General features: G+C 41.5%; 1 protein-coding gene across 2 annotated transcripts in view; it reads right to left on the reverse strand.

Annotated features, from left to right (window-relative positions):
- Positions 1–7765: 7765 nt before the first annotated feature.
- PUS7 (pseudouridine synthase 7) overlaps positions 7766–14207 on the reverse strand; it is a 66257-nt gene continuing 59815 nt past the window's right edge. For both annotated transcript variants that reach the window (XM_007982502.3, XM_007982501.3), the window contains 3 exons: positions 13551–13680; positions 10075–10166; positions 7766–9125 (listed from right to left, as the gene is read on the reverse strand). In XM_007982502.3, coding sequence (XP_007980693.3) covers positions 8989–9125; positions 10075–10166; positions 13551–13680 — 359 coding nt within the window. In that variant the 3' untranslated portion in view covers positions 7766–8988. The remainder of the gene's footprint in view (positions 9126–10074; positions 10167–13550; positions 13681–14207) is intronic.

The following is a 14207-nucleotide window of genomic DNA, read 5'->3' on the forward strand; positions in this document are numbered from 1 at the left end:
AGCCAGGCATGGTGGCGGGCGCCTGTAGTCCCAGCTACTCGGGAGCCTGAGGCAGGAGAATGGCGTAAACCCGGGAGGCAGAGCTTGCAGTGAGCTGAGATCCGGCCACTACACTCCAGCCTGGGTGACAGAGCGAGACTCCGTCTCAAAAAACAAACAAACAAAAAACAAAAAACAAAAAAACACAAAGCAAACAAAACAAAAACCCAGCCCTCAAGAAAGTAAAGATAGGCCAGGTTTAGTGGCTCAGGCCTGTAATCCCAGCACTCTAGGAGGCTGAGGCAGGCAGATGGCTTGAGCTCAGGAGTTCAAGACCAGCCTGGGCAATATGGTGAAACCCCATCTCTACCAAAAATACAAAAATTAGCCTGTAGTGGTGTGTGCCTATAGTCCCAGCTACTTTTGAGCCTGGGAGGTTGAGGCCTCAGTGATCCGTGATCGTGTTACTACACTCCAGCCCGAGCAACAGTGTCTTGTCTCAAAAAAAAAAAGAAAGAAAGTAGACAACCCAAGGAATGGGACAAAATATTTGCCAATCGTATACCTGATAAAGGATTTGTACCTAGAACTTACAAAGAACTCTAGATCTCAACAACATAAAGAAAAATAGCACCCCCCAAATGGGCAAAAGATCTCAATAGACATTTCTCCAAAGAATAGACAAATGGTCAATAAGCATACAAAAAATATTCCACATAGTCATCAGGGAAATGCAAATCAAAACCATAGTGAGAAACCACTTTATTTTCATTTGTTTAAATTTATTTTTATTTTTGTTTTTGAGATGAAGTCTTGCTCTCTCGCCCAGGCTGAAGTGCAGTGACGCAGTCTTGGCTCACTGCAACCTCTGCCTCCTGGGTTCAACAGTTCTCCTGTCTCAGCCTCCCAAGTAGCTGGGATTACAAGTGTGTGCCACCATGTCTGGCTGATTTTTGTATTTTTAGTAGAGATGGGGTTTCACCATGTTGGCCAGGCTGGTCTTGAACTCCTGACCTCAAGTGATCTGCCCGCCTTGACCTCCTAAAGTGCTGGGATTACAGGTGTGAGCCACCACGCCCAGCTGAGAAACCTCTTTATGCCCAAAAGGATGGCTACAATCACAAAGACAGATAACGACAAGTGTTGACGAGGATGTGGAGAAAATGGAACTGTCATACACTCCTAGTGGGAATGTAACATGGTGCAGCTACTTAGGAAAACATTTTGACAGTTCTTCAAAGATTAAACACAGTTATCATATGACACAGAAATTCCACTCCTAGCTTTATACTCAAGAGAAATGGAGACATATGACAGTACAAAAACTCCTACCGAAATGTTTATAACAGCATTATTCATAAAAGCCAGAAGGTGGAAACAACCCAAACGTCTGTCAATTAATGAACATATATAAAATGTTGTATATTCACAGATGGAGTATTATTCGCCTAAAAAAGGAATAAAGTACTTTTACATCACAAGCTGGATAAACCTTGAAAACAGCTAAATGAAAGTCAGTCCCGCATATTTATTTCATTTATATCAAATGACTAGAAGAGACCAATCAACAGAGATTGAAAGTAGCAGTTGCCAGGGGCTGGGGCTGAGGTGATAATGGGAAGTCAATGCTAATGTGTTTGAAGTTTCTTTTTGAGATGACAAAAATGTAAAAATGGGCTGGGCGCGGTGGCTCACGCCAGTAATCCCAGCACTTTGGGAGGTTGGGGCAGGCAGATCACAAGGTCGAGAATTCGAGACCAGCCTGGCCAATATAGTGAAACCCCATCTCTACTAAAAATACAAAAATTAGCCGGGCATGGTGGCACACACCTGTAGTCCCAGCTACTTGGGAGGCTAAGGCAGGAGAGCCACTTGAACCTGGGAGGCAGAGGTTGTGGTGAGCTGAGATCGCATCACTCCAGCCTGGGCAACAGAGTGAGACTATCTCAAAAAAAAAAAAAAAAAAAAAGGTAGAAATGATTGTGATAATGGTTGCACAACTCCAAATATATCAAAATCCTTTGTACACTTAAATGAGTGAATTGTATGGTATGTAAATTATACCTCAGTAAAGCTATCATTGAAAAAACCAAAACATAACCTCAGCCCTGCCTAATCACCTTGCCATCCTATACAACCTGAGTTCTCAGCTTCATGTGCTAACTGTTCTCACAATTTTTTTTTTTTTTTGCTTCTGGCTCTATCCTTATTCTCATCTCCCAAACCTCAATTTATATTCCATGAACATGGAATTTAAAATCTAAATAGAAGGCCAGGCACAGTGGCTCACGCCTGTAATCCTAGCTACTTGGGAGGCTGAGGCACGAGAACCACTTGAACCCGGGAGGCAGAGGTTGCAGTGAGCCAAGATCACACGACTGCACTCCAGCCTGGGCAACAGAGCGAGACCCTGTCTCAAAAATAAATAAATAAATAAATAAAATCTAAACAGAGGCTGCAGTAAGGATTAGCTTTTCATTATTTATAGGTGAAAGAAAATTGTAGGGTGTTATCTGAATTGCTTGGAAAATTTCAAACACTGAAATATTTTAGATCCTAATAACAATCATGCTTGTTATGTGTTCCCATAGCAAAAGTATTTGCTCCCAATCAGTATAAAACTTAACAATCCAGTAAGCATTTCAAAATCATATTTAACTAGCTGTGCTTCCAACCTACATATTCCCAATTTTAAAAATCCAACCTTAATACTCAAATTTACCATTATACTGGTGACATGCAACAAAGAACAAGTGATCTTTCTGAAGACTCAGCGTCCACTGTGATAGCCATTGGCCACAAGTGACTACTGAACACTAAAAATACAGTTAGTCCAAACTGATACATATTTTAAGTGTGAAATACACACTGGCTTTCTTTTTCTTTTTCTTTTTTTTTTTTTTTGTCTCCCAGGCTGGAGTGCAGTGGCGCAATCCCTGCTCACTGCAACCTCCGCCTCCCAGGTTCAAGTGATTCTCCTGCCTCAGCCTCCCGAGTAGCTGGGACTATAGCCGCTTGACACCACGCCCAGCTAATTTTTTGTATTTTTAGTGGAGACAGGGTTTCACCGTGTTTGCCAGGATGGTCTCCATCTCCTGACCTCGTGATCCGCGGGCCTCAGCCTCCCAAAGTGTTGGGATTACAGGCGTGAGCCACTGCGCCTGGCTGTACTAAGTCTTAAAAAGTCATGGCCGGGTACGGTGGCTTTTTTTTGAGGCTCCGTCTCAAAAAAAAAAAAAAAAAAAAAGACTTAGTACAAAAAAGACAATGTAAAATATTGAGTTTTTTATATTACTTATAAGTTGAAACGATATTTTGGATATGTTGCTTTATAGAAACTACATCATTAATTTTACTTGTTTCTTTTCATTTTCTTAATAAGGCTACTAGAAAATTTCAATTACATATGTGGCTCACATCATGTTTGTATTGGACAAAGCTGCTCTAAAGATCCATGTAGGACTTTTGAGGGGATTGTAAATATGCCTTAGGAGACAGGGGCTTTGAATAGCTTCTCCCATCGCAGTTTCCTGTTGTCATCTCTTTTTACATACTAGGTATTTTCCAGAAGTCTAGCACAGCTGGATAAGCCGTAACAGAAAATCAACACAGTATATCCGTAGGACAACACAATAATATGGACTCTCCGGCCATTCCTGCTTTTTGCAGCTGCTGCTTTCATAAGAAGCTACAACCAAGGAGTTTTTAATTACAACAATTATGACTTTTTTGGGGGGTGGAGGGTAAATTTCCTGTATGGAGCAACAACGCCACATGCCTTAAGAATGGTTTGACGAAACCTTTGAACAAGGGTAGCAAAGAAAGAAAAGGCAGGGAGCAGTGACCCACGCCTGTAATCCTAGCACTTTGGGAGGCTGAGACGGGTGCATCACTTGAGCCCAGCAGTTCAAGACCCACCTGGCCAACATGGCGAAACTTTTTCTCTACCAAAAATACAAGAACACTAGTTGGGCATGGTGACATGCACTTGTGGTCCCAGCTACTCAGGAGGCTGAGGTGGGAGGATTGTCTGAACCCAGGAGGCAGGGGTTGCAGTGAGCTGAGATCCCGCCACTGCACTCCAGCCTGGGTGACAGAGTGAGACTCCGGCTCAAACAAACAAACAAGGAAAAAAGAATTATTAGTGATCCTGGAGGAAGCCAAAAAATAAGAAGCATGGAAGTGAGTTTAAGGAAGGCTCTTAGCGATCTCAAGTGTGAAATCTTAGATCATCAATATGAGCCTTGGCTCTAATTACAATGTAATCCCTTTTGCAGATATATTCATTGTTTGCCTGTAATCATCAGCATCACCATGTGTTGATCGATGCCGGAGGAAGATACGGGCGAGGATCCCAGGAGAATCTTGGACTGGCCTGAGCACTAGGAGAACAGGGTGGAGTCATGGAAGTTCACGCTGCTTGCAGGGGGAAGGAGCCTGGGTTCCTCAGTTCCTGTGTATGGCCTGGAATCAATCTGTGAGGTGGGGACTGTTAGCAGAAACCCCTCTTGCTTTGCTGAGAGTTTTTCTTTTGCCCATTTTGCCCAATAAATTCTGTTTCCCTCACCCTTCAACGTGTCTGCCTGCCTGGCTTTTCCTGGTCATGATACAAGAACCTGGATTTAGCTGAACTAAGGAGCAGAAATTCTGCAACATTTGCAACTGTATTACTTTTTTTTTTTTTTTTTTCCAGATGGAGTTTCCCTCTGTTGCCTAGGCTGGAGAGCAATGGTGTGATCTTGGCTCACTGCAACCTCCGCCTCCTGGGTTCAAGCAATTCTGTCTCAGCCTCCCGAGTAGCTGGGATTACGGGCATGTGCCACCATGCCTGGCTAATTTTTGTATTTTTAGTAGAGACGGGGTTTCACCATGTTGGCCAGGCTGGTCTCGAACTCCTGACCTCAGGTGATCTGCCTGCCTCAGCCTCCCAAAGTGCTGGGATTACAGGCATGAGCCGCAGCGCCCGGCTTGCAACAGTATCACATCTGATCAATGTAGACTCTCCTTTGTATCTCAGGTGATTTACTAACTGGGTCAGTGCTGTATACGACAGAGCCACTAGCCACACATTTGGCTATGGAGCAGTTGAAACTGTGACGTAGAAGCTTAAGTCAAGTTTAAATAGCCACATGGCTAGTGGCCACTGTGCTGGCCAGTACAGGTCTGGAGCCTGACTGCTTCGTGTGTAACAGCAGCACATGTACCCTCCGGGAGTTGGTTAGAAATGCAGTATTTCATATTCTACCTGGACTTCCTGAAATACATCCTGCAGCTTAAGAAGATCACCAGGTGACTCTTAAGTACCTTAAAGTTTGGAAAGCACTTACCTAGAGTAGGGGGTCTTATTGAACACACACACATATGGATACACTTTCCCACTTTTCTTCTCCTGAAAGCAATGTCTATACTTCTCCCTCAGAATTTCCAAGGTGTTCATGATCCAAAACTAAGTTCTACCCTACTTAGTTAGTGGGAAAGCAGATTTCATTGAACAAAGAAAGCCTTAAAGTTATCCTTTGCTGAGCAAGCAAATGCTTTTGAATTTACAAAGATGAGAAGCTGGCCATACTCAGCTTTGTCATTCTTCCAGCGTGGTTTCATTTCTTCATATGTCTGAAATAAAAAACTACACGGTACACTCCAGGTCGGCTTTGGTTTCAAAAAGGCACGTGCACACCAGTGCACATAGGTAGCTATAAAACATTTATATGTATTCTATTTTGTATTATACACACACATCCTTATTTTTTTAAGTGCAAATTGACCACAAAATGCATTCCAGGGCAAATACCAGTTGATTTAATTCCTACAGCCTGGAGCAACTGAAGTTTTCAGTACTGATGTACTATTGCAGCTGTTACCAATTTTTTGGTTGATTCAGGAATCAACCAGAAATTTTTAAAACTGGTATAATGGCTGTCTAGTTATTACCTACAACATGAAACCATGAAGATTCAGGAAGCAATCAGGATTTTTAAAATCAGTATAATAGCAGTCTGGTTATTATCTACAACATGAAACCATGAATAAAAACATTGGAAAGAACAATCTTGATTATTTAGCTTCCTTTCCTGTTACGCAACAGTGTTGGTTTTACATTATAACAAAAATAATGATCCTTTATTATTTCTTTTAGGCAAAAATTTAGGAAGCAATTATACTTTTATGTTGAGGATAAGGTTGCTTTCAGGCTTTGTAAATTTGCCCAAGAGAAACTTCCTCCTTTTCTGAACAAAAAACGTTCTGAATTCTATGCTAAGGCAGTGATTTATTCCAGGTTGACTAAGTCCTTAGAGTTAGGTGGTGTGCCCCCCGAGTCTCAAAAGAGCTTGAAGAATCCCCCTTGAATCATTATTTCTCCACTGGTGTTTATGAAGAGACATGTTCCAACTGGTATTAGTTAATACAGCCAGGAAAATTAACGTATCAGATAGAGCCATAAGTACTTCCCAGATGAAGAAAACACAAGTTTAGCTTCACTTTTATTTTGGAATGCAAATTTATACTGGTTGAGCATCCCAAATCTGAAAATCCGAAATCCAAAATGCTCCAAAATCCAAAACTTGCTCATTGGAGCATTCTGGATTTTTGGATTTCAACCAGTAAGCTGAAGTGCAAATCTAAAAAAACCCTGAAAATCCAAAACACTTCTAGTCCCAGGCATTTTGTGTAAGGGATACTCAACCGTAAATGCAGAACTGCTGAGTGCAATTGCAACAGAAACACTAAGATCCCTTCATAAATAATTTTCAGTCGGATGAAGGAGAACTCTAGCTATTACCGGAAGGTACAGACAGGACTACTATACATTTATTACACGTTTAGCTTTTCTAAGACAAAAAATTTATATATATTTGAAACAGGGTCTCACTATGTTGCCCAGGCTGGTCTCAAGCTCCTGGGCTCAGGCAATCCTCCCACCATGGTCTCCCAAAGTGTACAGGTGTGAGCCACCGTGCCTGACCTAGGACAAAATATTCTTTCAAAACTAGCTAGCTAAAAGGATAACTTACTGGGCTGGGCATGGTGGCTCACGTCTGTAATCCCAGCACTTTGGGAGGCAGCAGTGGGCAGATCACTTTAGGCCAGGAGTTTGAGACCAGCCTAGCTATCATGGCAAAACTCCGCATCTACTAAAAGTACAGAATTAGCCAGGCCCGGTGGCGGGTGCCTGTAATCCCAGCTACTCAGGAGGCTGAGGCATCACAGTCACGTGAACCTGGTAGTGCGCGGTTGCAGTGAGCCAAGATCACACCACAGCGCTCCAGCCTGGATGACAGAGCAACACTGTGCCTCAAAAAATAAATAAATAAAATAAAAAATAAAAAATATATGTAATTTGCCATGATATTTCCAATCTTTCTAAAGCCTCGGCAGTGTGGTGGTGGATGTCATTAAAACAAAAGGGTTGAGAAACAGTTCTCAATCTCGTTTCTACTACCAGATACAAGACAAATGTCATTCACATTCCCATGGTGCAATGCTCCTGGCATGGTAGTGCTTTTCCATTCCTTTCTTTTCTACTCCATAAAGCACAATGGAAGGTGAGTGAGTGATTCCAATGTAAGAATAACCTGCAGTCCAGTCCAACACAGTCAATTATTCATAGCATTTGACTCAGATTAACCTCATAATTCACAGCTGATCACAACACATTTTGGTGTCAACACCATTTCTGATGAGGATCCCTCATTCATTTAGTTCCTTACCTTTAGTCAAGGTCAATATTCTTACCTGCATTCATTTTGATATATTTATTTGATTTATTTACATAACCAGTAGAAAGGAGATTTTAAAAATATTTATTACATTTGTTTCTAGAAATCATAGAAAATAAAAATTGATACAATTATGATACACAACTTTAGAAAGGTATATTTATCCTTTCACACCAGAGAAGTTTATGCAATGCCAGACATGGAAATACCAAAGCCACTGGTGACAAAGGGGAAACGCTACTGATAGAAGAAGCCCTTGTCCATTTTTATAGTTTTCTTCTCTACCATTATTTATTTTTGAGCAAATACTAGTCCAGTGGAAAGAGTTCTGAACATAAAAGGCACCTAGAGTAAAAATTAAACCTTAACTAATAAAACAGCTGCACACATTTACATTAGGAAAAAAAGCCTAGCCAGCACAGCACACGCCTGTAATCCCAGGAGTTAGCCTCAGCAACATGGCAAAACCCCGTCTCTACAAAAAATACAAAAATCAGCTAGGCGTGGTGGTGTGCGCCTGTACTCCCAGCTACTCAGGTGGCTGAGGTGGGAGAGTCACTTGAGCCTGGGAGGTCAAGGCTGCAGTGCAAGATTGAGGATTGCAGCATTGCACTGCAATTCAGCCTGCACTACAGAGTGAGATCCTGTCTCGAAAAAAAAAGAAGAAAAAGCGCCTATCAATGCAATGTTCCTGCAAGGCACTGATAATATAAATGCAAAAGCCACTGCAACTAAAAAGTCTATAATGCTTGCCTGAATCTAGTACATAAGCAGGATAATGACAATCACTTTTTGTTTATAAATTTGTAAATAATAAATCATTTAAATCAGCATGAGTACTGTATTTATATTTGTGGGTGGTGGCTCTCAAATTATTTATCCATAGTCTAGATTTGTTTTGTTGCATTTGCTTTGAAAATGAATTGTTGTATACTCCATCACAGATGTGTCAAATACTCCTGCTGTCTTTTGAGAGTGTAGCAAAACCTAAACCTGCTACTTTAAACCAAAGTCCTTTTTTTATTGTAAAGCTGACACTGTACTATGATTTAAGCACCTGAAGTATATTTTTACCAATTTATATTCTGGGCTAAAATTAAGAACCTCAGGATTTGTGTACATGTACAAATATTGCAAATTATTTAAGCTAATAAAAACTTAAAAAAATACAAATAATTTTTTATTACAAAGATTTGAAATCCATATATGAGTCTGAACTAAGACAAAAATGCACAGGGAGCCAGGAAGCAAACACTTGCGTGCATTTTCTAATCTGTGGACAAGGTACTGCTCAGCGAAGCCAGGTTGTATTCAGCTGCGTCTGGTTCTTGATACTGGTATCCATCTTTAGCACTTCTCGAATGGCCATGGTGGCATAAGTAGAAGGGGGTAGAGAAAAATCCATTTTCAGAGCCCTGTATTTGCCTTCTGCCAGGCAAGAAAGAAGAAAACAGTCAGAAAATGAAGGCAGCTGCAGACAGACCGGCGAGAGTCACATAATCTCTAAGCAAATACAAAGAACTGTGCTGCTTTCCTTAGACTCCACTTCCCAGGGGGCCTCAGGGAATGAGACCATGGAAGTAAGAGATCTGTGAGTGTGAACCTGCTGAAAGGTTACAGAAATTCTACCCAGGAACTTTCACAAAAGGGCAGATGACAGAAGAACACAAAAGATAAATGCATGTGAAGTTAAAAAAATAATAATAAATTATGACCTGGGAAAAAACAGAACGAGAATTTGATGGTGAGAATGCCAATTTAATTAATTAATTAATTAATTTTTTTTTGAGACAAGAGTCTAGCTCTGCTGCCCAGGCTGGAGTGCAGTGGCGTGATCTTGACTCACCACAGCCTCCACCTCCCGGGTTCAAGCAATTCTCCTGCCTCAGCCTCCTGAGTAGCTGGGATTACAGGCACCCACCACCACGCCTGGCTAATTTTTTTTGTATTTTCAGTAGAGATGGGGTTTCATCATGTTGGCCAGGCGGGTCTGGAACTCCTGACCTCAAGTCATCCTTTCATCTCGGTCTCCCAAACTGCTGGGATGACAGGTGTGAACCACCACGCCCAGCCACCAATTTAATGTTTTAGACTCTTCCTGAATTTTCACTCACCTTTGGTAACTCCCTGTGGGGCATGGGGAGAAACATTCCATCACCTAACATCACAACCATCTATAACATGCATTTGTTTTCAGGAGGATTTACTGGTTTTAATTACTAACTTCCAGTCATAATTGTGAAAGTAAGGTCATAAAACAACAATGAAATCATGGGTGGTGGTAGTGCTTGTAAGAGCAGTTTTCAAAAAACAATTATGTTTTTGTTTAATGAAACATTTCAAAGTCAATACAGAGCTGATGACTGAGTAAACTTACCAGAAGCAAAAACTGGTGGTGGCTTCCCTTCTAGGTTGTCCACATCTGTGTTGAAAAGTGGAATTTTGGGATCATCATATGCAACGACTTCCCTTCAAAACATACGAATAAAGGTAAGTATGAATGTGAACTTTCATAAAAGGTACTAAGCCATTCATCATCATTTGTTTAGCAAGAAAAACACCTAAGTTTACTGTAAATAATTATAGTTAGGACTCTTGAATAACAGAGCAGGGCCAGATTTTATACATAAGTTTTGCATATATATATACACACACACACTTTTTTTTTTTTTTTGAGATGGAGTCTCACTCTGTCACCTAGGCTGGAGTGCAGTGGTACGATCTTGGCTCACCGCAACCTCTGCCTCCTGAGTTCAGTCGATTCTCCTGCCTTAGTCTCGCAAGTAGCTGGGACTACAGGTGCCTGCCACCACGCCCAGCTAATTTTTGTATTTTTAGTAGAGATGGAGTTTCACCATGTTGGCCAGGGAGGTCTCAAACTCCTGACCTCAGGTGACCCACCCACCACAGTCTCCCAAAGTGCTGATTACAGGCATGAGCCACTGTGCCCAACTCAATCCAATTATATTCTTTTTTTTTTTTTTTTTTTGAGGCGGAGTCTCGCTCTGTCGCCCAGGCTGGAGTGCAGTGGCCGGATCTCAGCTCACTGCAAGCTCCGCCTCCCAGGTTTACGCCATTCTCCTGCCTCAGCCTCCCGAGTAGCTGGGACTACAGGCGCCTGCCACCTCGCCTGGCTAGTTTTTTTGTATTTTTTAGTAGAGACAGGGTTTCACCGTGTTAGCCAGGATGGTCTCGATCTCCTGACCTCGTGATCCACCCATCTCGGCCTCCCAAAGTGCTGGGATTACAGGCTTGAGCCACTGTGCCCGGCCTATCCAATTATATTTTATTAGTTATTTTAAAACATACAACTGGGGCCAGGCATGGTGGCTTATGCCTCTAATCCCAACACTTTGGGAGGCCAAGGTGGGATGACTGACTAAGCCCAGGAGTTCAAGACCAGCCTGGGCAACATGGGGAAACCCTATCTCTTTATATTAATAATTAAAATTTTAAAAATGTACAACTGACAACTTTTTTTTTTTTTTTTTAGATGGAGTCTCGCTCTGTCCCCCAGGCTGGAGTGCAGTGGTGCAATCTTGGCTCACTGCAAGCTCCGCCTCCTGGGTTCACGCCATTCTCCTGCCTTAGGCTCCCAAGTAACTGGGACTACAGGTGCCCACCACCATGCCCGGCTAATTTTTTTGTATTTTTAGTAGCGACGGGGTTTCAGCATATTAGCCAGGATGGTCTCGATCTCCTGACCTCGTGATCCGCCCACCTTGCCCTCCCAAAGTGCTGGGATTACAGGCATGAGTCACTGTGCCCAGCCGACAATTCTTTTTAAATTGAGAAGCAGTAAACTTCACTTTGTATAGCTGTGATCAAATTATTATGGCATTTACATTTTCTGCAGAGTGGGTGCCACAACCAACAACAGCTTGTTACTAAGGAGGAACAGTTCTCTGGAGTGGGGAAGACAAAGTGCTACCATGTGGACCTCTTGCTTGTAATCCAGAGAAGAGGAGGGAAGAGAGATGGAGAAGAAAAGGAAATAGGGAATGAAATAATTTCCTGGCAATAGGCAACTAGTTTAGGATTTCATTTTAAAATTATCAAATAAAGCTTTAGATAATACTGGGTATTAAAATTTGTTTTTGAGACAAGGTGTCGTTTTGTCACCCAGGCTGGAGGGCAGTGGCGTGATCACAGCTTACTGCAGCCTTGACCTTTTAGGCTCAAGCAATCCTCCCACATCGGCCTCCCAAACAGCTGGGACTACAGGTGTGCACCATCACACCAGGCTAATTTTTGTAATTTTTTGTAGAGAAGGTCTTGCTATGTTGCAGAGGCAGGTCTAAAACTCCTAGGCTCAAGTGATCCTCCCACCTTGGGCTCCCAATAAAGTATTTTTAAACAAACAAATGCAAGTATCTTTTCCTCTCTAGAAACATGATATTAAAACAACCAGAGCAGTGTCTGGAACTCACAGCTAATCCTAAGTAAGGTAATTTGCTCAGGGATAGCTCTATAAGCAAATCTAAGTTTTTAGAAATAGGAAAAAAGTTAACTGCGTACACATTTCTTCAATAATTCAGTGATGCCAACAAAATGTAAATGAACTCACTTTCCATAACTATTTATATTCAAAACAGCTGCTTTATTTATTTTCTTTTTTTAGAGACAGGGTCTCACTATATTGCCCAGGCTCATCTCAAACTCCTGACCTCAAGCAATCCTCCCGCTTCAGCCTCTCCGAGTCTCTGGGCTTACTTATTAGCCACTGTGCCCAGTTTAGCTTCATTTACTTCTTGATAATTTGAAAAATACAAAGTAGTAGCAGTAGTGTTAACAATAGTAATAATAACAATAACACTTATGAAACACTTACATGCTGGATTGTAAGCACCAAAAAATACGGTCATGCATTGCTTAACAACAGGGATACGTTCTAACCCTTGTCAGGCAATTTCATCACCGTGTGAACATCACAGAATGTACTTACACAAACACAGATGGTATAGCCTACTACATGCCTTGGTTAAAGAGTACAGCCTACTACTCCTAGGCTACAAACCTATACAGCATTTTACTATATTGAATACTGCAGGCAACCGTTAACACATGGTTAAGTACTTGTGCATCTAAACACAGAAAACATGGTGGCTCATGCCCATAATCCCAATGCTTTGGGAGGCCGAGGTGGGAGGATTGCTTGAGCCCAGGAGTTGGAGGCTGCTGCAGTAAGCCATGATTATGCCACTGCATTTCAGCCTGGGCGCAGAGAAAGAATCTGTCTCTATTAAGGAAAAAAAAAGAAAAGAAAGAAAAGAAAAGAAAAAGAAAAGAAAAAGAAAAAGAAAGAAAAACAAAAAGAAAAAGAAAAGAAAAGATAAAAGAAAAAAAAGAAAAGAAAAAAGAAAAAAGGTAAGGCCAGTTGTGGTGGCTCACGCCTGTAATCCCAGCACTTTGGGAGGCCAAGGCAGGAGGATCATCTGAGGTCAGGAGTTTGACACCAGCCTGGCCAACATGGTGAAACCCTGTCTCTAATAAAAATACAAAAATTATCTGGGTTTGGTGGCAGGTGCCTGTAATCCTAGCTGCTCTGGAAGCTAAGGCAGGAGAATCGCTTGAACCTGGGAAGCAGAAGTTGCAGTGAGCCAAGATCGTGCCATTGCGCTCCAGCCTGGGTAATGAGCGAAACTCCGTCTCAAAAAAAAAAAAAAGGAAAAAAAAAGGAAAAAAAAAGGTAAGTAAAAATATGGTGTTATAATCTTATGGGACCACCATCATATTTGCAATCTGTCATTGACTGAAAATTCTTTGTGCAGTACATGACTCTATATAAAGTGAAGCAAAAGCTTACAACTTACATGGTAATTCAGTTCTATTTCATTCCAGATGATTACTCACCAGCTAACATTCTGAGGACGAATAATGATCTTTCGGTAGGCCCCTGACAAGGAATAATCTCGAATTTTGTGTCTCATGTTGTCGATATCAAGATTGTCAGCTGTGAGCATTTCCCTGTAGGCTTCTTGAACTAATATAAAATACAAAAAGTTAGTTGAAATGCAGCTTGTCAGTCAAGTTATCCTGAACTAGATTATAAATAGAGTAACATGTAAGTTCAGTTAGACTGCCCTAATAAAATTAGTCATCTTAATTTATAATCCAAAATCTGTTCCCTGCAATCAAAATTTAGTGACTTAGTAACTAGGACTACAGGGTGTACTGAGCTTTGGTTTGGCCAATTTGTAAGTTATTTTTGCAACCAGTCACAGGACCTGTGGTGTAAGGTTCCCAAGCCAACTACAAAAGGCCATTTCATCTAAAGTTGCTAAACTACATTTTATATGGGCTGAGAGTTGGAAGACACCATATACAGAGACTTCAAACTCTCTCTGGAAGAGGCAGTTATAAATAAATGTATAAAAATAAGGGACCTTGGAAAACCATCTGCCTCACCCGCGCACCTGATGTAGAGTCTTTTTTATAGCACTCAAGAGAGACGGTTTTCCAGCCTCTGCTTTCACAGTCAATGGGGAAATACTTCTTTGTGAGGCATGC

The sequence above is a fragment of the Chlorocebus sabaeus genome, chromosome 21 (genome assembly GCF_047675955.1).
Source record: "Chlorocebus sabaeus isolate Y175 chromosome 21, mChlSab1.0.hap1, whole genome shotgun sequence".
Classification (NCBI taxonomy): Eukaryota; Metazoa; Chordata; class Mammalia; order Primates; family Cercopithecidae; genus Chlorocebus; species Chlorocebus sabaeus.